This window comes from Bubalus kerabau, chromosome 2 (assembly GCF_029407905.1).
Source record: "Bubalus kerabau isolate K-KA32 ecotype Philippines breed swamp buffalo chromosome 2, PCC_UOA_SB_1v2, whole genome shotgun sequence".
Lineage (NCBI taxonomy): Eukaryota > Metazoa > Chordata > Mammalia > Artiodactyla > Bovidae > Bubalus > Bubalus kerabau.
The window spans coordinates 118,102,934-118,125,456 of NC_073625.1; the positions used below are offsets into that span (position 1 = coordinate 118,102,934).

At 35.1% G+C, this 22,523-nt stretch overlaps 1 protein-coding gene across 12 annotated transcripts in view; it reads right to left on the reverse strand.

Annotated features, from left to right (window-relative positions):
• Positions 1-22,523, reverse strand: part of DLG1 (discs large MAGUK scaffold protein 1) — a 273,463-nt gene that overhangs the window by 170,604 nt on the left and 80,336 nt on the right. For 11 of the 12 annotated variants that reach the window (XM_055568607.1, XM_055568606.1, XM_055568616.1 and 8 more), the window contains exon 5: positions 12,178-12,342. In XM_055568607.1, the coding sequence (XP_055424582.1) occupies positions 12,178-12,342 (165 nt within the window). Of the gene's footprint in view, positions 1-413; positions 1,079-12,177; positions 12,343-22,523 lie in introns of those variants that run through there. The other variant, XM_055568617.1, reaches the window with a different exon arrangement.

A 22,523-nucleotide genomic window follows, 5' to 3' on the forward strand; every position in this document is an offset into this window, starting at 1 on the left:
TTATTCACTGCAACAATCTCCCTGAGGTTATTTAATGACATATAAAAAGTAAACAAACAGATATTTTCTTTTGTCAGACATCATACTTTATAGCATTTAACAGTCTGAAAATAAGGAGACAAGCATTATTAACGCACATTTATGTATGAATGGCTTTATATTTTTAGAGAAGTCATTCAACAGAATCTGAGACTGTTTTGTTTGGCATTACATAAGAGCAAAGGGAAAATATTTTTGTTTCCCCTTCTGTGCTAAAGACCTGCATAGAGGGACTGAAAACACACATTTCTGCGCACCCAGGGTTTCAGTGCGTAAGATAATGTTTTAATAAGAAGAAATCTATACTAATACATTTCTGCAAAGCAACACAAACCAAAATATACTGAAAATAATTTCAACAAGTGGTATGTTACCTGGGTGGAGCTGGTGGCTACCGAGATGCAGTCAATAAAGCTGTGTCTTCGAGTGAAAAATGCAACTATCTGCTGCCAGCGTGAAGGTTCTGGCTCAGCTTGCAGTTCATCTGATGAGCCCTTTTTTGCCCAGTGTTTTTGCTTTGGGCCTACTGAGCCATGGCTAGAGCTAGTATTGCCTCCTCGACTGGCGCGAGAGTATAGAAGTGTGTTGTTCCCGAAAATGTAATTCATCTCTGCAGCCCTGCAGGTGGTTGCCAAGCAGTCTTACTTCTCTACCAGCTGCTGAGTGGTGAATGATCGGTAAAAACTGCAGCTAGAATTACAGCAGCATCACTTGTAGATCAGGGAAAATAAAAACCTTGAGAAAGGATGCTCATTTTCTCTGTAATTTCTTCCCATGAAAGAGCTTGCATCTTTCCTCTGTACCTGTTGTTAGCTGTATGATGGCTGAGTTTATATTTGCAGGCAAAAAAGACGGCATAAGGTGGATTTCTTTCTCATGATTATTTTTTCACCAGCGTCTGCAGGAACCAAAAGCTGTTCTTTTGTTAGCTGATAACTAGACGGACTGAAATCCAGGAAGTGAGCTCGATTAGCAGGTAAAGAAGGATGTTTTAAACACTGGACTGCCAAGACCCTTTGGGGCTGCCTGATTTAATGCACTGGGTGGAGAAACCCTGGATTACCAAGTTCAATCACAGTCTGAAGTAAAATCCAATGGCATCTTCACTGCTTAAATAAATTATAAATATGAACTGAATTTAAAAATACAAGAAGATTCTCTCTGCCAATACTTCTAATTGTTTAAAACAATTTTACTAAAGGAGTCTTTTTCATTCAGATATAAATTTCTACATCGGGAAGGCACTTACATTAAATAGCACTAAGGTTTTAAAAGGTACCATCTACATTAAACTCTGAGGATCTAATGACACAGAGAAATCCATTTGGAATGTAACCTGATCATTTTATGTAATATATTGGTCTTAAGTGCTTTGATTAATTGAGTTTGATGACAGAAACAGAATAATTACCAAAATAAGTATTTGGCTTCTGGTATTTTTGTGATAAAAAAGTGTTGTTATCAGCATCATCCCTCTCATATATGTTTATAAACATTATCAAGTTATGAATTTGTAAAAATACATAAAGAAAGGTTAAATTTTTTATTTTATAGCCAATAAAACATTTTTTCTAATACTACATAAATAATACTCTGGTTCACAAAATAACACTCTTTGTTAAATAGATACTTTCTAACATCTAATATCTAGGTCTGTATTTCTCCACACAGCAGTCCATCTCAGAATCACCTAGGATGCTTGTTTAAAAAAAAAAAAAAAAAAAAATGCAGACTGGTATCCTCTCCCTATCAGAATTTTTAGGGGTATGGGAGATCTGAGAATTTTCACTTTTAAATAGCCCCCTAAATAAGCACCCTCAAGTTTGAGAACCACAAACTCCTAAATCTGTCCGCTTAATACCATGCTACCTTAGTATATAACACAATATATTGCCATTATAAACAATATGTGAATAAAAATGCTACTTCAAAATTTACTAGTAGTTGAGTAATTCAGTTTTTTTTTTTTTTGAGTAATTCAGTTTTAAAGTTGCTATAACTGTATCATAATTCCAAACCTCTGCCATGAATATTTTTTTTTCAGATGCAGATCTACAAAATATTGCTTACTTTTGCTTACCACCACCAACTACATGCAGCCTACTGAAATGTAGCATTGGCAAACCACAACCTCTAGGTCTACTACAAATCCTGATTTGGCAAGAAAAGATGCAAACACTGTCTCTATGATTCCACCTCTAAGATACAAACACATGCCCCAAAAGGGTTGAGAGTTATGTGGGACTGCTGGAAGTAATATGTTTTGTGACAGATTATAGCAAAGTTTGCTTTCTCCCAAGAACTCCACAAACAGTTGCTGGCAGTTTTATGGCCATACACAGATTGGTCTTATCTATTCGGGGGTAGGGGAATACAGCAAACACTAAGGGTAGACAAAGAACTAAGAATACTCTCTAAAGAAAAAAAAAACCTAAAAATAAAAAATCTTACCATGGACCAGGTACTGATCAGTGTGGTTTATACAAATGCTCTAGTAATTGGCTGTGTGCTCAGACAAGTGAGACTCTTTGTGACCACATGGACTATAACCTGCCAGGCTCCTCTTGTCCATGGAATTTTTCAGGCAAGAATACTGGAGTGGATTGCCATTTTCTTTCTCCAGGGGATCTTCCCAATCTCCAGGGAGCAAACTTGTGTCTCTTGTGTCTCCTGCACTGGCAGGCAGATTCTTTACCACTAGCACCCCCGGGAAGCCCAATTAGTGTGGTTTATACAAATGCTCTAGTAATTGGTTTGGCCCCTAAATGTGTGTCTTGACCCATATATGATGGAAAACTAGGGTGGAAACCTAGATTTTATATAGATTCTGTTACCCTGGATTGGTAAAGATGAGGATATTGAAAACAAATGTTGAATGCAAATATCCTACCCAAGATGAAAACAGTATCAACAGACACAGTCATTCATATACAATAATTTCTTATGCTAGTTAGCTTTTAATTGTTCCCAGTCAATTAAATCAGAATACTCCATCCCATACACGGGATGAGAAATACTTCTCAATATATAAACTTCCTATGCAAATCCAATGACATTAAAAAAAAAAATCTTTGAGTTTTGAGACAGGTTTCTTCATGAAAATGTCCCATTACCTAGCTACAGAAATTTAGGATCATCTCATCAATTGCCCATAGTCAACACCCGCACACAAAACCGTGTATGTACCTAACTCACAACTGGTTTCATACAATCTGATTGGGAAGCAGAAGGCACCCAAGTCCTCACTGATCTCTGCTTTAAAATAACCCAAGCCATGTGGCAAAGCTGAAAGATACTCTATTCCATTAAAACAAATTTTTAATTATAGAACTTGAAAAGTCTATTTAAAACAGTATACTTTAAAAAATACCACACAATGTTTAAATCACCGAAGAGAACACTATTAAGATTTTAATATGATATATGAAGAATTAACATTTTATTTTTGCAGTCAAATTCTCTACTACTGAGCTATACTCCACACCTAATATTCTTCTTTTCTGTATAGCTTAATCTTTCTTTTTCAAAGAACAATATTATCTACAGAAGAACTCTAAACAAGAGGAGGAGGCTTCCCAGGTGGCGTAGTGGTAAAAAATCCACCTGCCAACGCAGGAAAGTTTGACCTCTGGGTTGGGAAAATCCCCTGGAGGAGGAAATGGCAACCCACTCCGGTATTCTTGCATGGAAAATTCCATGGACAGAGGAGCCTAGAGGGCTAGTCCATAGGGTTGCAAAGAGTTGGGAGACAACTGAGTGTGCGTGCGCCTGCACATGCGCACGCACACACACACAATAGCAAAAAGCATAATTAAACAAGTATATCCATTTAGTGGATTTTTACATACTTTATGATCATAAAAAATTTATGACTATGAGAAATGTTTATTTTATAACATTATACAGAAGTAAAGACAGTTCAAAAATTTATACAGGATAGGCCCTCAATTACTTGTATACATTTCCAAACTTGCAAATAAACCCAGAAGACTTTAAGATATAGTAACAAAGGCAATGATTAAATAATCTTGGTGAAAATTTTTGAAAGGTTGAAGGATGAGAGGAAAAACAATACTAACACTCTAAAATACTAGAAAAAAAAAATTTAGTAACCACAAAGTCAACAATACTATAAATGCAACATAACATTTTCCTTACCTTTTTATCTTTATAATATGGCTTACTAAATTTTAAAACATGCAGCTGTACTAAGTTAATAAAAGATTAAACTAAGAAATTTGATAACATAGAATTGTTATTTACCTGATCATTTACACACAAATTCCTTCTGTATGAGCGCCATCTAGTGGTCATATTGTATGCAAACTGCTCAACTTAGTACATCAGAGTCATCCAAGAAAGATAAAATTCAACAGTATTTTAAGATGCTCTGAGTTGTGAAAACAAAGTTGATTTCAAAAAGTACTCAGTATGTACTCGAAGTGGGAAAGATTCTATTCCTGTAGCCTTTAGTTCAAAAGGCACATGTTTGCTTACATCCATTCTTCTGCTACCCCTGTTTCTCACAGTATTAAAAAAACTACTAACTGCTGCTGGTGATTTCATTTGATAGTATTAGTACTACTGGATTAAATGCTTCCAGGCTAGAAGATATATTTATTTAAAATAATTATCTGTTCACACACCCTGTTCTGTCTTCAATTTCAAGTCCCTAAACTACATTTACTTTGCACATAAAAAATAATTTTCCTTGTCACTGAAGACAAAGTCAAAACATGAACTCTTTTATTTATCCAATGACCACTGTAACATCTTATACTAAGCCATCTCACCCTTGTCACTCCATCCAGATTTAAATCTATTTTGAAAAAGGCTGAGATTTTATTTGTTCAATTTACAGTTCTGGCCATTTTTCCTAATTCTTAGGTCATTTTCAGTTTAAAGAATCTTAAACATTGTTCTTATCATATATATCATATGACTATATTTCAGTTCAGTTCAGTTCAGTTCAGTCCAGCTGCTCAGTCATGTCCGACTCTTTGCGACCCCATGAATCGCAGCACACCAGGCCTCCCTGTCCATCACCAACTCCGGAGTTCATGCAAACTCAAGTCCATCGAGTCGGTGATGCCATCCAGCCATCTCATCCTCTTTCGTCCCCTTCTCCTCCTGCCCCCAATCCCTCCCAGCATCAGAGTCTTTTCCAACGAGTCAACTCTTCGCATGACTATATTTAGAACTGTTTAAAATCTAACCTTAAAGATTCTCATATACCACAAAAATCTACCCACTATGTCCATATCCTTCAGGTTAGGATTTTTCAACATTATGTCGCCAACTTCTTTCTTGAAACTGTTTAGCACTGGCAAGAAACTTCCCTTTTAGAGTCCTAAATCACAACTACTTTTTAAAAATAATCACTTTTTTTTTGGCTGCACCAAATGGCATCTTAGTTTCCCAAGCAGGGATTTAAACCAGTGCCACCTGCAGCGCATGCATTCTAAACCACTGGACTGCCAGGGAAGTCCAAATCATACTTTTATGTTTTATGCTAATAACAGAATTAAGTAACTTTTAATCACTATCTTATTTCATTCATTACTGCAGTAAAGAGAATCCGCATTAGCACTACAACACCTTGACAGATTATTTCACAGCACGTTTCATGGTGGCAAAACCTTCACAGGGCCACTCATAAGCTCAGGATCAAGGTCTTTCTTACCTTGTCCTCATTTCCTAACAACCATCCTAAACATCAGCTATAGTTCATGAACTTTTCTGCATTTTTACAGTTTCCTCAGACAATCACCCTCCCAGTGTACTTATTTTCTCCAGTAACTGTCTTCTCTGAATTGGCATCTTGTACACGTCCTTCAGCACTTGTCCAAATGTCACCTTTCTTTTTCAGAATACTTCAAGAATTTAATTTCTCTCTTTTTCATGTTACATCATACCATGTTATAATATCTCTCCATAAAAAATACCAATCATTAAAGTTTAACAAACTTACCAGCACAGATGTTTAATAAATGCTAAATGTATGTTATTTAATAAATAAAACTAATATTCTAACAGTTGATTTTAAAAGCAATCTTATTTTTCTATTAACATTAATAAGAATTGTGAACAACAAAAGCAGTGTCTAATTTACATTCTACTCAGCAAATCACTACTATTCAAAGGTAACTTTTCAAATTAAAAAAATAATAATTCATATACTGAGCTCTATGTATAGTACAGTGTTACTTGCTTCATTCCAACCACAATACTATACAAGTTGAGAAGCTCTTTATATTAGTTAAAAAAAAAAAAGACTGCTAATCTGGTAATCTTATATATATTTTAAATAAAATATACTTCATTATTAAGCTTCCTAAAATATTTGCAGCTATTTGTAAAAATTTTTAAAAATTAAAACTTGCCCTATGTCAAAATAAGGCTGTTTTTTAAAAATTTGGTTTTCTAACACAAAGTAACCTTAACCATTTTGCTATTATACTACCCCAGTTCTATGCTCCCTCCTCAAATTTTAATCTATGCATGAGACAGAGAAGCAGAAAGAAATACCCCAAATGGTGCAGTTATAATAATTCTTAAATTACAAATGTATCAGAAAATAGTCTCTCAAAAATCCAGTCTATCAAAATTTCTGACCCAGTAATTTGACTTCTGAAAAACCATTCTAAGAAAACAACCTAAACATACTTTAGATGCCCCAAAGATGATTCACTGCAGCCTTCTTTATGAAACCTAGTAAAAATGGAAGTAACAAATAGTGAACACCAGAAATGTTCATCAAATCAAAGTACAAATATACTATGTAATATTATGTATCAGATTTTTTAAAAAAAATTTAACATGAGAAAATGTGTAAAACAAGTTTATAATAGGAAAAAAACCTGTCATTAAAAACAGTAAGATGTAAAGTATTACTTACAAATAGGTTAAAGAGAAGTTAGATAATTTCTTCTACTGGAAAAGAAAATCCTTATCAGTTCCCAGATATAAATCAAGAGAGCCAGCAAGAAAAACGGAGAATACAATGATGTCTAGTCAAAAAAAAAGAATATCCAATTTCTCTACCTAACTGAACCATAAGTTTATCACCAGAATAGTCTCTAACCATTTCAGAGACTGATGCTGTTAATATCTTATACAAGAAAACAAAATGAGAAACAGCAAGATAATGGCATATAAGGACTGATAGATTCAGCTGCTTTCCGATGAGACCAGTTGAATTATTACCATAGTACACTAAGATGCTTTGAGGCTAGTACTTTCTTGATTTTAACCAAAATTTGTCAAAGATTTGCATACAAATACTCAAACTGCCACTTCACTATGGCAATAGTATAACACCAGCAAACTGTAAGATGTAAGCCAATTTCAGAAAAGATAAAATATAAAAAAGGTGTGGTTTATAACTAATAGTAAAGGAAATTTTAAGCTCCATAACATACTTCTTTAAATAAACCTGTCAAACTTTTCATACTGTTCATGGTGTTCTCAAGGCAAGAATACTGAAGTGGTTTGCCATTCCCTTCTCCAGTGGACCACATTCTGTCAGAACTCTCCACCATGACCTGTCCGTCTTGGGTGGCCCTACACACAGCATGGCTGTGTGGTCAAGGCTGTCCATTGAGTTGGACAAGGCTGTGGTCCATGTCATCAGTTTGGTTAGTTTTGTGGTTGTGATTGTGGTTTTCATTCTGTCTGCCCTCTGATGAGTAAGGATAAGAGGCTTATGGAAGCTTCCTGATGGGAGATACTGACTGTGGGGGAAACTGGATCTCGTTCTGATTACTTGCTGACAAAGTTTGTCTAGTCAAAGCTATGGTTTTTCCAGTAGTCGTATGGATGTGACAGTTGGACCATAAAGAAAGCTTAGTGCAAAGAATTAATGCTTTTAAACTGGGGTGTTGGACTCTTGAGAATCCCTTGGACTACAAGGAGATCCAACAATCAATCCTAAAAGGAAATCAGTCCTGAATATTCATTGGAAGGACTGCCGCTGAAGCTGAAGCTTTGATACTTTGACCACCTGATGTGAAGAAATGACTCACTGGAAAAGACCCTGATGCTGGGAAAGACTGAAGGCGGGAGGAGAAGGGGACGACAGAGGATGAAATGGTTGGATGGCATCACCGATTCGATGGACATGAGTTTGAGCAAGCTCCGGGAGCTGGTGATGGATAGGGAGGCCTGGAGTGCTGCAGTCCATGGGGTTGCAAAGAGTCGGACAGAACTGAGCAACTGGACTGAACTGAACTGAACTGTCAAACCTGTCTTTAAAAAGCCCAGAAGAGGGGAAATGCGATGAGAGATATAATCCTTTATCATTTAATAACTACTGCAAAGTACAAAAGCATTTTTAAAGCAGATACCAAAAGAATAAGGCAAAACTGACTTAGTTCTCTTATGGTAAGAAAATCAGGAGAAAAGGAGTCAAATTAAGGTAGCAAGTGAGAGAAAATCTTTAAAAAAGTAATAACATTTTCTCTTTCAATAACTGGAAATACTTAGTCTCACTGCAGAGTGAGGATTAAATTAAAAGATGTCAGAAATTTACTTTAAAATACTTCAAGACAGTAAAGATATGTATGGTGGTTCAAATAGGCTAAGTTCTAGGGCAGTGTTTCTCAACAGTGGTTATTACCAGAAACACCTAGAAAACTGTCATAACTCTCCAAAGCCAGACTCTATCCCAGAACAATTAAATCATAATCTCTGAGATATAAATTTTAAAACTTTTTAAAGTGATTTCAATGTTCAGCCACAGCTGAGAACCATTACTTAATGGACAGTCAGTTGTCCTAATCAAGAATTCACATTCCTAGACCAGTCAGCTAACATTTAAGTATAAAGTAAATGGCTTCTGTAGGAATTCTGTTATATCAATCTTTGATCAATACCAAAAGCTCCCCAAATATAATGAATGAAGTGGGCTTTCACTGCTGAAATTCATTATACTTCATTTATATGGATTGGCTGAATTAAAGACACAATCCACTCATGTACAAGGGAAAGAAAAGTCTCTGAAGAGGCTTAGAGCCTTAGGGATGGTACCTTAGGTTTAATCCCCAAGATGTCTAGAAATTCTATGTAACAAAATCTTGGTCTCTGGAATATTGTTTTATTTGCCGAGAGTGAGCATTTTATGCAACAACGGAAAGTTGAGGCTTCATCATATTTAAAGAAGCTAAGGACTTCCCTGGAGGTCCAGTGGCTAAGACTCTACGCGTCCACTGCAGGGGAACTGGGTTCAATCCCCCCTGGTCAGGGAACTAGATCCTACATGCCACAACTAAGATCCAGCCCAGTCAAATAAATAAAATTTTTTAAAAGAGGCTATATATAATACTTTATGCTACCTGGCTCATTATCTGTTTAAATGTCTGCTTATATGAGAATCTGCATACCTACAGAAGTAACTATCAAACACCTACAAAAAAAACTGAGAGCCCGAGTGTGTCCAAACTGACTTTGGACAATTTTTAACAATTATAATCACCAAAAATCCAAAATATTAGAAACAAGAATCATACATACCTGGGAGGGATTTTCAACTAAAGAAATAGGTTTTATTAATTCAGTCAAGAGAAAATAGGCATAGGCTGATAAGAACAGCATAGAAAGCAAGGAGTGCTTAAAATTCATCTTCTAAGGTTCTTTCATTATTCAAAATGAGAGTAAATTTATTGTTTAAATTTCTGTAAGTGAAACATGTATATTAAAGCTTCTAAAACAATTTCTAGAATGACCATTAAAGGAAAAGAAACAGAAAAACTTTCAAGCTAGTAAGAAGGAAAAATGGAAAGGAAAAAATAAAATTGAAAAGAAGACATGATAGGAACTTCCCAGATGGTGCAGTGGTAAGGAATCCACCTGCCAGTGAAAGAGACACAGGAGATGGGTTCAATCCCTGGGTTGGGAAGATTCCCTGGAACAGGAAATGGCAACCTACTCCAGTATTCTTGCCTGGAAAATTCCATGGACAGAGGAGACTGGCTGACTACAGTCCATAAGGTTGCAAAGAGTCAGACACGACTGAGCATGCATGCAATGCAATTAAAATACTTTTAAACAACTCAAAGAAAAATCACAATGGAAATAAAAAGCTTGAATGATGATAAACATTGCATATTAAACGTGTAGGTTACAGATAAAGTGCTATTTAAAGGAAAATTTACAAATTCAAATAGCATTAGAAAAAGCTGATAACGTAATAAGCAACCAAACTGAGAAGCTGGGGGGGGGGAATCAAACAGAATAAACTCATGGAAAGTAGGAAAAAATAAAATAATACTGGTAAGAGGAGAAAGGGAAAAAAATAGAAGGAAAACTGTCTCTGCCAACTGATTTTTTCCCCCGTGTAACTTTACTTTCATTTATCCTTCCAGGAGAAGATCAGACTGCCTCTGTCAAACACAATCTTTGATTGATATGGAGCATGTGTACATTTATATATGTACATTTATATTTATATATGTACATAAGCATGTGTGTGTGTGTATGTATATGTGTATATGAAAGGGGGCAGGTGTGGCAGTACATGGGGGAGGAGCACAGGAGAAGATTTCTTTTAAAAGACATGTTCTTATTTACTTATTTAGGTATACAGTTGATCTACAATGTTGTATTAATTACTGCTATACAACAAAGTGCTTCAGTTATATATATATATATATACATTTTTTTCATATATACATTTTTAATACTCTTTCCATTATGGTTTATCATAGGACACTGAATATAGTTCTCTGTGCTATACAGTAGGACCTTTTTGTTTATCCATTCTATATATAAAAGCTTTCATCTCCTAGTCCCAACGTTCTAATCCATCCCTCCTCCAACCCCCTTCCCTTGGCAACCATCAGTCTGTTTTCTAGTAAAATACATGGTTCTCTGAAAGTGACCCTTCTTCGGCAAGAATAATCAAGGGGGGAAAAAGGTATAAATCAATGATACTAGGAATGAAAAAGGGGCTACACCTAAATATGCTGTACACTAAAAAAAAATAGGATGTTGAGAATATTTCAAAGCAAATATGAAATGGACAAATACCTAGAAAAATTATTAACTAAAAATCTTAGTGATACTATATAAACTTTTTAACCAGTAATATGAAATTATCCCTCAAAGAGAATTACAAAAGCCACTTTAAGGTCTACTAGTAGGAAATGATTCTTATACAAAATACACACAACTAACAAAGGATTAGAATCTAGAATATATAGTGAACTTGTACAAATCAGTAAAAGGAAAAATCCAATACAAAAATGAAAAACATTCTTGAGAAGTTATGTCACAGAATAGGAAATCTAAATGATCAGTATTATCAAATAGTGTAATGTATACTAAAATCACAGTAAGATGCTACTTCAAATCCAAAACAATGGCAAAAAAAAAAAAAAAAAAAATTCTGCGACTATACATCAATTAAAACTGTTACATACTGCTGTTGAAAATATAAATTATACAACCAGTTGGAAAAATAATCTGGTGTTATCTGTAAAGATGTTATATATAACCTACAATTTTAACCGCATTTTTAACACTAGTAATAATCTGAAAATAACAGCTATCAAAAGTAAGGTAAATTATAGTATATTCATAAAAAGAAAACTCTAGGGCAGTGAAAATAATGAATTTTGAGAATATAATGTTAAGCAAAAAATGTAAGTTGAGATTACACATAGTATAATTCCAATTATATAAAACAAAAGCAGGCAAAAGAAACAATATACTGATTAGAAATCTAAACATGTGAAACCAGGACTGTGGTTATTTCTGAGGGGAGAAACAAGGTGATGGTGTCAGGTAAAGCCACATATTGGACTTCAAAGATAATGTTAAGCTCTTTTTCTGAACCTACTAATTTAGTTTTTTACAAGTTTAAAAATATTTCATTGTGGGTATTTGAAATATAATACCTATTTCCTTCATGAGAACTCTTAGGCTTCAAGATCGTATCAATGAATAATATTTATTTATAAAATACAGTTTTTAAGTATCTTTAGAATGCTAATAAATAACATGAAATTTCTTACAACTATAAAAACCAGAAACTAAGGTCAGAAAAACATACATTAAAGAACAGTTCTCTCTAAGCATGTGTGACATTAATAATGAAATTAACAAATAATTCATAGCAACAAAATTAAGTTATTATCTTACCTTTACCGGTGAAATATGAGAGTGAGAAACAAATCCATGGACGTTTTCAATTTCTGACAGGTTCTTCTCTGAGACATGAACCAATTCTGGACCTATCACCTCATTAGTGATTTGTGGAGAAATGTGCTCTTGAGGAGGTGTATCTTCATCCTGATACCGGTATTTCTGTAAAACACAAATTATTAAATATGAGAAAGCTCTAAAAAGCAACATGAATTCAATTCAAATCATGATTTTCATAACTACCCAAATAATAATATTTAGCTACATGAAAAGTGTATTTTATGGTTTAATACAGAAAGTCTGAGAGACATGGTTCTCCATTTTAAAGTCATGCCAATATTTTAATAAAGTTATCTGATTATTAAAAATAATTCACAATCTGGGAAGATGGCAGAGTAAGAAACACCAGCAATCTGTTGCTTCCACCTAAGTAACGGCTGCACAGGCATAATCTGTCTGATATAATTTTGCCAATCTAGAGTCTGCTGAAGGCTTGCAACATCAGGGGAAAACTTGGATGTATATTGTGTTTAATTTGGATCAGTTTTACCACCTCTGTTCAACATGGTACTGGAAGATGTAGCCAGAACAATAAGGCAAGAAGAAGAAATAAAAGGCATCAAGTTGGAAAAGAAGAAGCAGTATTATCTCTGTCTTCTATCAATAAAGACTCAGCAAAAAAGCTGTCATAACTACTGAATACAGCAAAGCAATGGGACACTGCTTTGTATCCTACAAAAGTTGACACACAAAAATCAGCTGCATTTCTATAAACTATCAGTTGTATTTCTATACACATACAATCTGAAAACTACGAAAACAATTCTATTTACAATAGCATTAAAAAAACAGGAATGAATTCAACCAACAAGGTAAAAGACTTGGGCCATGAAAACTACAAAATATTGATAAACAAAATTAAAGACAACATAAATAAATGGAAACACATCCTGCATTCATAGGTTGAAGATTTAATATTGGTAAGATGTCAATACTACTTAAAGGAATACTGTAAATTTAACCCAATTCCTATCAAAACCCCAATGACATTTTTAATGGAAATTAAAAAACCCATCCTAAAATTCATTTGGATCTAAAGGGATTCAAATAGCCAAAATAACCATGAAAAAAAAGACCAAAGCTGAAAGGCTCACTCTTTCTCATTTCAAACTTACTACAAAGTTACAGTAATCAAAACAGTTTGTTACCAGCATGAAGACAGACATATGGACCATATGAAGCAGAATTCAGAAAAAGACCCTCACACACACAAATTATTTTTCACAGGGTGCCAAGACCATTCAGTAGTGAAAGACAATCTTTTCAACAAATGGTGCTGCAAAAATCACATACTGACACATAAAAGGATGAAGTTGAACCCTTATGAAATACTATATACAAAAATTAACTCAAGGTGGATCAAAGGCATAAATGTAAGATTTAAAAGAATAAAATTGTTAGAGAAAAAACTTTAAGATATTGCATTTGGCTATGAATTTTTGGCTATGACACCAAAGGCAGAAGTAACAAAAGAGAAAAACAGATGAATTTGATTTCATAAAATTGACAAGTTTTTGTGTATCAAATGACTCTATCCACAGAGTAAAAAGAAATGGGAGAAAATATTTACCAATCATATATCTGATAAGGGATTAATGTCCAGAATATATAGAAAACTTCCAAAATTCAACATAAACAAACAATTCAATTAAAAAATGGGCGAAGAACTCCAAAAAAGATATACAAGGAGCCAGTAAGCACATGAAAAGATGCTCAACATCACTATCATTTGAGAAATGCAAATCAAAACTATGAGGTACCACCTGACAATCATTGGAATAGCTACAACTAAAAAACAGCCAAGGTACTACTGTATAGCACAGAGAAATATATGAAATATACTTAATATTCTATGACAAACCATAATGGAAAAGAATGAAAAGAATATATATATATATATAAAAGAAAGGATGTATATTTGTAACGGAATCACTTTGCTGTACAGCAGTAATTAACACAACATTGTAAATCAACTATAGTTCAATAAAAGAATTATTTTTAAAAAAAGACTGGTTTTAAAAAAACCCAGAAAACAAACATTGGTAAGGATTAGAGAAATCAGAATGCTTTGCACTACTGGTATAAATGTAAAACGGTATAGCCACCGTAGAAAATAGTATGGTGGTTCCTAAAAAAATTGAAAATATGATTACCATATGACCCAAGAACTCCAATTCTGAGCATATAACCAAAAGAACTCAAAGCACGGTCTTAAAGAGAGAGTTCTGCACCAGTGTTCACAGCAGCATCATTCACAGTAACTAAAACATGGAAAAAACCCAAGGATGTACCAATGGATGGATGGATAAGCAAAATGAGGTATATATACACAATGGAATATTTTTCAGCCCTAACGAAGGAAATTCTGTAATATGTTACAACATGGATGAACCTTGTAGACATTATGCTAGTGAAATAAACCAGTCACAAAAAGACAAATACTGTATGACTCCACTTACATGAAGTACTTAAAGTGGTCAAAATCATAAAGACAGAAAGTAGAATGGTGGTTGTCATGGGCTGGCGGGAGGAGAAAATTCTGAGTTACTGTTAAACAGGCATAGAATTTCAGTTTTACTAGATTAAAAGTTATGGGAATGGATGGTGGTTATGGTTGTTCAACAATGTAGACGCATTTAATACCATTGAACTGCAAACTCAAAAATGGTTAAGGTGGTAAATCTTGTCTTATATGTATTTTTACCACAATAAAAAATAACTACAAATAAGACTTCAAAGCTAGGTGAAAAAGAAACCTGAACGTTAATTTGTCCATTTTTTTTACCCAATGTTAGCTGAACACTGTATCTCTAAAGATATATGTAAATGAAGTCAACATACAAAGCCAAAGTCAGCTAATTTAGTCTGGTCTTCTTATCCAATTAACTTGTACCAAAAAACAAACAAACAAACAAACAAACAAATGAAAAAACTCAGCCTTTTCAAATTCTAACTGAAAATTATTTATTAGATAGCCATACTTTTACTTATAAAAAAATCTTTGCCTCTTTCTCTCATGTGTACACGCACACATTCTATTTTTAAAAGATTAACATAATTTTAAGAAAACCAAATCTACCTCATACCATACACAGCAGTAAAAGAAATCATAATTATAGGAATGGGAAGAAAATAAAAGCGTATGTTTTTCATCCCAGGCTGGGAATCTGTAAACACATACACAAAACCAGAAGAAACTTAGCTACCCATCGCCAAATTAAACACACATATAAAGAAATCACAAACAAGGCACAAAAGAAAACAAATGTTTAAAACAACAAACAGGATTATTAGCCCTACAGGCTGGCTCTTATAAATCACTGGGGGTAGAACATGAGTCAACAAACATAATAAAGGGATACTCACAAAAGACATACAATTGGGTCTGTAAACTTAAAGGAAAACATGCTCATCTTTTTTAGGAAGTAAAAATTGCAATGCCAACATTCAGAGAAATGGGCTTCCTGGTAGAGGTCTTTTCCTGGTGGACAATCTGGTAAAATGTTTTAAAAGTCCTGAAAATATTTCTACTTCTCTACTAATTATACTTCCAGGAACTACTCTTAGAAGAAACAGCACTAGTGAGGAATATAAATATTTGTGGTATACTGACAAATATATATACTGTAAAATATATATTTAAAAACGTACCTATGAATTTGACCACTGAGAGTTACTACACAACTTCCAGCATCACTTTTTAAACTATATCCTTCTGTGAAATGGTACAATTACACAGAAAACAACAACCATCAACATCAACAAAAGAAATCAACATCAGCCAGTTTATTTAACAGGATATAAGCAATCTATTTTTACATGTAGACTTCAATTTTTTTCAAAACCACTGAAAAGAATTTACTAACTTTATCCTGAGTAAGATTAAAGTTAACACAGACATACTTACAAAACTTAACAGTTTATATGCTCAAATTAGTGAAAGCAAAATTAAACATTTCTATACCTTAACAATATGCCAGCAAATGTGGAAAACTCAGCAGTGGCTACAGGACTGGAAAAGGTCAGTTTTCATTCCAATCCCAAAGAAAGGCAATGCCAAAGAATGCTCAAACTACTGCACAATTGCACTCATCTCACATGCTAGTAAAGTAATGCTCAAAATTCTCCAAGCCAGGCTTCAGCAATATGTGAACCGTGAACTTTCTGATGTTCAAGCTGGTTTTAGAAAAGGCAGACGAACCAGAGATGAAATTGCCAACATCTGCTGGATCATGGAAAAAGCAAGAGAGTTCCAGAAAAACATCTATTTCTGCTTTATTGACTATGCCAAAGCCTTTGACTGTGTGGATCACAATAAACTGTGGAAAATTCTTCAAGAGATGGGAATACCAGACCACCTGACCTGCCTCTTGAGAAATCTGTATGCAGGTCAGGAAGCAACAGTTAGAACTGGACATGGAACAACAGACTGGTTCTAAATTGGAAAAGGAGTACATCATGGCTGTATACTGTCACCCTGCTTATTTAACTTCTATGCAGAGTACATCATGAGAAATGCTGGGCTGGAAGAAGTACAAGCTGGAATCAAGATTGCCGGGAGAAATATCAATAACCTCAGATATGCAGATGACACCGCCCTTATGGCAGAAAGTGAAGAGGAACTCAAAAGCCTCTTGATGAAAGTGAAAGTGGAGAGTGAAAAAGTGGGCTTAAAGCTCAACATTCAGAAAACGAAGATAATGGCATCCGGTCCCATCACTTCATGGGAAATAGATGGGGAAACAGGGGAAACAGTGGAAACAGTGTCAGACTTGATTTTTCTGGGCTCCAAAATCACTGCAGATGGTGACTGCAGCCATGAAATTAAAAGATGCTTACTCCTTGGAAGGAAAGTTATGACCAACCTAGATAGCATATTCAAAAGCAGAGACATTCCTTTGCCAACAAAGGTCCGTCTAGTCAGGGCTATGGTTTTTCCAGTGGTCATGTATGGATGTGAGAGTTGGACTGTGAAGAAGGCTGAGCGCCGAAGAATCGATGCTTTTGAACTGTGGTGTTGGAGAAGACTCTTGGAGAGTCCCTTGGACTGCAAGGAGATCCAACCAGTCCATCCTAAAGGAGATCAGCCCTGGGATTTCTGTGGAAGGAATGATGCTAAAGCTGAAACTCCAGTACTTTGGCCACCTCATGCAAAGAGTTGACTCATTGGAAAAGACTCTGATGCTGGGAGGGATTGGGGGCAGGAGGAGAAGGGGATGACAGAGGATGAGATGGCTGGATGGCATCACTGACTCAATGGACGTGAGTCTGACTGAACTCCGGGAGTTGGTGATGGACAGGGAGGCCTGGCGTGCTGCGATTCATGGGGTTGCAAAGAGTTGGACACGACTGAGCGACTGATCTGATCTGATCTGATCCCTTAACAATAGATACACTATAAGGAAGGAAACTTGTTACTATATTTTCAGCTTTAAAGATACTCCACAACTTAGTTTAGGGAGAAATACATGCAGAAGGATATTCACTATAGATTAGTTTGAAATACAGAAAAATTGGAAATAAGCTGCATATCATTAATATTTTTTTAAATTATGTTAGCAATAGTATGAAAGGAAATGTTATGTGGAAGTTAAATTAGGTAAAAAGTTACCTCTTCTAAGGGGAAAAGATGAAGACACAACTACTGAATGAGGAAAGCATGTTTCAAAACTAACAAACACATTTTGAACATTTTAAAGCAAAACGATAGTTTATATATAAACATTGTATATATAAACGTATATATAAACATTGTATGTATATGCAATTATGTGTTTGCAAAGCATATCCATAAAGGTCCATATGTATTAATAATTCGGAGGGGTCTGACAAGATTTAAAACAAAAGAAGAAATCACTGGAATTCTGAACAGGAAAGAAATCACTAAAAATTTTGTCTTTTCACTTTTCAAAAACATAAGATTTTTAGTGATTTCTTTCTTTCCTTTTCTGAATGAACCATTTCTTGTTTTATATCTTTCAGACTCCCAAATTTTATGTATCTTCTAATACATAAGTTGCCCCTTGATCTCTTTATATTCCATATAATTACTCAGAAACTCAAGGTATTTAACCTGTAGGCTTCCCAGTATAATCACTTCATATTCATGGAACAATTCAGTGTGGTCCCCTGGCTTTTGTTGTTGTTTAGTAGCTAAGTTGTGTCAGACTTTTTTGTGACTCCGTGGACTGCAGGGCAGCAGGCTCCTCCGTGCATGGAATTTCCCAGGCAAGAATACTGGAGTGGGTTGTCATTCCTTCCCCAGGGGATCTTTCTAACCCAGGGATCAAACCCATGTCTCCTGCATTGGTAGGCGGATTCTTTACCACTGAGCCACCAGGGGAAGTATCCTTGGCTTCTGTACTTCCTGCAAACTGGCAGCAGAATGCAATAGCTTGATCAGTCTCATGTTTAATCCTTTCGGCTAGACTATAGATGGAACTGTGTTCTTCTATTAAGTAACACATAATGTCTGGTTATATATTTTTGCAATGTTAGGAGCTCCTAATACTCAATGCCTAAATCAATTCACTCCATGAGGGTTGCAAAATGATGATAATCTATTATTCTTTTTTCATTTATTAAAAGATACACACACATACACACAAATATTTAAGAGTTGTCTTCACTATTTGGTTACCTGTTGGTATCGTTCACACATGAATAACATGTTCTTTTATCTACCAGTATTCAAGATAGATAAAAAATTGGCTCCGTATCATCCTCCAAAAGCAATTAAAAGTTTTTCATATATCACTCAATGCAATCCCAATCAAAATCCCATCTGGCTTTCTTCAAAATTAACAAGCTGAGCCTAATACTCAGGAAGGTCTGCAAAAGACCCAGAATAGTCAAAACAGTCTTGAAACAGAAGAAGAAAGTGGAGGACTAACACTTAACAATTTTAAAACTTCCTTCAAAACTGTATGAATCAAGATTGTAATACCAGCACAAGGAGAGACACAGAGCAGTGTAATAGAATTAACAGTCCAGAAATGTATCCTAAGATTTATGGTCAACTGATTTTCAGCATGAGTGCTAAGAAAATTTAATGAGAAAGGGATACATTTTCAACACCTGGATGCAAAAAAAAGTTAAATTAGAGCTCTTTCTCACATGATAAATAAAAGGTTAGTTCAAAATGAATTAAGACCTAAATATAAGAATTAAAACCATAAAAGTCTTAAGAAAATTAAGTACAAATCTTTGCAACCTTGTATTGTTGTTCAGTACCTAAGTCTGACTCTATGACCCCATGGACTGCAGCGTGGCAGGCTTCCCTGTCCTTCATCCACTCCTGGAGTGTGCTCAAACTCCTGTCCATTGAGTCAGTGATGCCATCCAACCATCTCATCCTCTGTCACGCTCTTCTCCTGCTGCCCTCAATCTTTCCCAGAATCACGGTCTTTTCCAACGAGTCAGCTCTTTGCGTCAGGTGGCCAAAGTATTAGAGCTTCGGCATCAGTCCTTCCAATGAATATTCAGGGTTGATCTCCTTTAGGATGGACTGGTTTGATTGTGCAGTCCAAGGGACTCTCAAGAGTCTTCAAAAACATTAATTCTTTGGCACTTTGCCTTCTTCTTGGTCCAGATCTTACATCTATACATAACTAGTGGAAAAACCATAGCTTTAAGTATATGGACCTTTGTCAGCAAAATGATGTCTTTCCTTTTTAATACACTATCCAGGGCTTGTCATAGCTTTCCTTCCAAGGAGGAAGTGTCTTATTTCATGGCTGCAGTCATCATCCACAGTGATTCTGGAGCCCAAGAAAACACAATCTGTCACTGCTTCCACTGTTTCCCCATCTATTTGCCATGAGGTGATGGGACCAGATGCCATGATCTTAGTTTTTCGAATGCTGAGTTTTAAGCCAGCTTTTTTACTCTCCTCTTTCACCCTCATCAAGAGGCTCTTTAGTTTCTCTTCACTCTCTGCCATTAGAGTGGTATCATCTACATGTCTGAGGCTGTTCATATTTCTCCCAGCAATCTTGATTCCAGCTTGTGATTCATCCAGCCTGGTTTTTCACATGATATACTCTGCACAGAGGTTAAAATAAACAGGGTGATAATACACAGCCTTGTCATACTCCTTTCCCATTTTTGAACCCGTCAGTTGTTCCATTTAAGATTCTAACTGTTGCTTCTTGACCTGCATACAAGTTTCTCAGGAGACAGGTCAGGTAGTCTGGTACTTCCATCTCTTTTAAGAATTTTTCCTCAGTTGTGATCCACACAGTCAAAGGCTTTAGTGTAGTCAATGATGTACATGTTTTTCTGGAATTCCTTGGCTTTCTCTATGATCCAATGAACGCTGGCAATTTAATTTCTGGTTCCTCTGTGCCTTTTCGAAACCCAGCTTGTACATCTGGAAGTTCTCGGTTCACATACTGCTGAAGTCTAACTTGAAGGATTTTGAGCATAATCTTTTTAGAAGGAATGGCAAACCACTCCAGTATTCTTGCCATGAAAACCCCATGAACAGTCTGAAAAGGCAACCTTGTATTAGCCAGTGGTTTCTTAGGCACGACATTTAAAACACAAGCCACCAAAAAGGGGGTGGGGGGAACAAAAGATAAATCTGACTTCATGTGGCACCTCACTCCAGTACTCTTGCCTGGAAAATCCCATGGACAGAGGAGCCTGGTGGGCTGTAGTCCATGGGGTTGCTAAGAGTCAGACATGACTGAGCGACTTCACTTTCACTTTTCACTTTCCTACATTGGAGAAGGAAATGGCAACCCACTCCAGTGTTCTTGCCTGGAGAATCCCAGGGACAGCGGAGCCTGGTGGGCTGCCGTCTATGGGGTTGCACAGAGTCGGACATGACTGAAGTGACTTAGCATATATGAAAAAACTTTTTTGATCAGCAAAGGTCACTATTAGAAAGGTGAAAAAATAACTCACAGAACAGGAGAAAATATCTGCAAATCATGTATTTGATAAGGCTATCTACAAACAGTGCATAAGGTAAGTATCCAAAATATACAAGGAAGGCTTTCAACTCAACAATAAAAAGACAACACAATTTTCAAATGGGCAAAGGATTTAAACAGACATTTCTCCAAAGAAATTTATATTTTGGATATAAATATCTTCAAAACAAAATGTGCTATATACATAGAATAGTTCTCAGCCCCCCCCAAAAAAATAACAAAGGAATCACTGATATAGGGGACAATCTTGGTGAAACACAAAATAATCTGAAAGAAGCTAGGTTATAAAATAGAATATATTTTATTATTTCATTTATATAAAACTCTAGAAAAGTCAAACTAATCTATAATCTAGAAATTAAACCAGTAGTAGTCTGGGAGAAGGACAAGAGGAAGGGATTGAAAGAAGGAAACTTACAGGAGTGATGGATATGTTCACTATCTCAATTATAGTGATGGTTTCAAAGGTGTGTATACATGTCAAAACCTGTAAAATTGTACTCTTTTAATATGTACAGTTTATTGTATGTTAATTATAGTAAAGCTAATTTTAAAAACTGTATTCATTATGTTTAGATTCTAATTAAAATTTCTAATGAAGTGTTTCTTATTCCTCTTAAATTATTATAAAATGACAAAGTATTCAAAAATAAAAATAGTAACAAAAAAATAAAAGGCCCACAAAGAATGAGGAATAATATTCCAGGTACACCGAGGGTTAAGTGATTGTTAGCTAAGAGAAATGATCAAGGCAGTCTGTATAGCAGATACCTACCTTTATGAGAATAACGTAAAGAACATAATGGAATTTATAAGAATTATTACTCACTTTAAATGTGAGGTACAAATTACTAAGTGTAAAATAAGTAAGCTATAAGGACATATGGTACAGTACAGGGAATAATACCAATATTTTATAATAACGTTAAATTGAGTATAATCTTATGAAAAGACTAACATATGTTGTACATCTAAAACTAATATTATAAATCAACTATACTTCAATTAAAAAGAAAGAAAAAAATTTGTGAAATATGTCAAACTAGCATGGCCTTTTTCCCTCTAAAACCAACTGAGGATACCTTTAAAAATTCTGCCAGGAGCTCCCAGCAGTCTTAATGACTATGAAATTCAGGGGAAGATTTCTTTTATATGTATTTTTAATTCTAGTAAATGGCAAAGATAGTTTAAAGTAAATTTGTTTTCCCTTTAAACAAAAATCCCCATAGCTATACTATCAGAACACACTCTTGGACTTTAAGTCCAGGAAAACACTCAATTTGCTTCACTCCTCAAAACATACTGTTGAACAAAAGTTATTATTTTCTTTCTCTGCAGGATGAA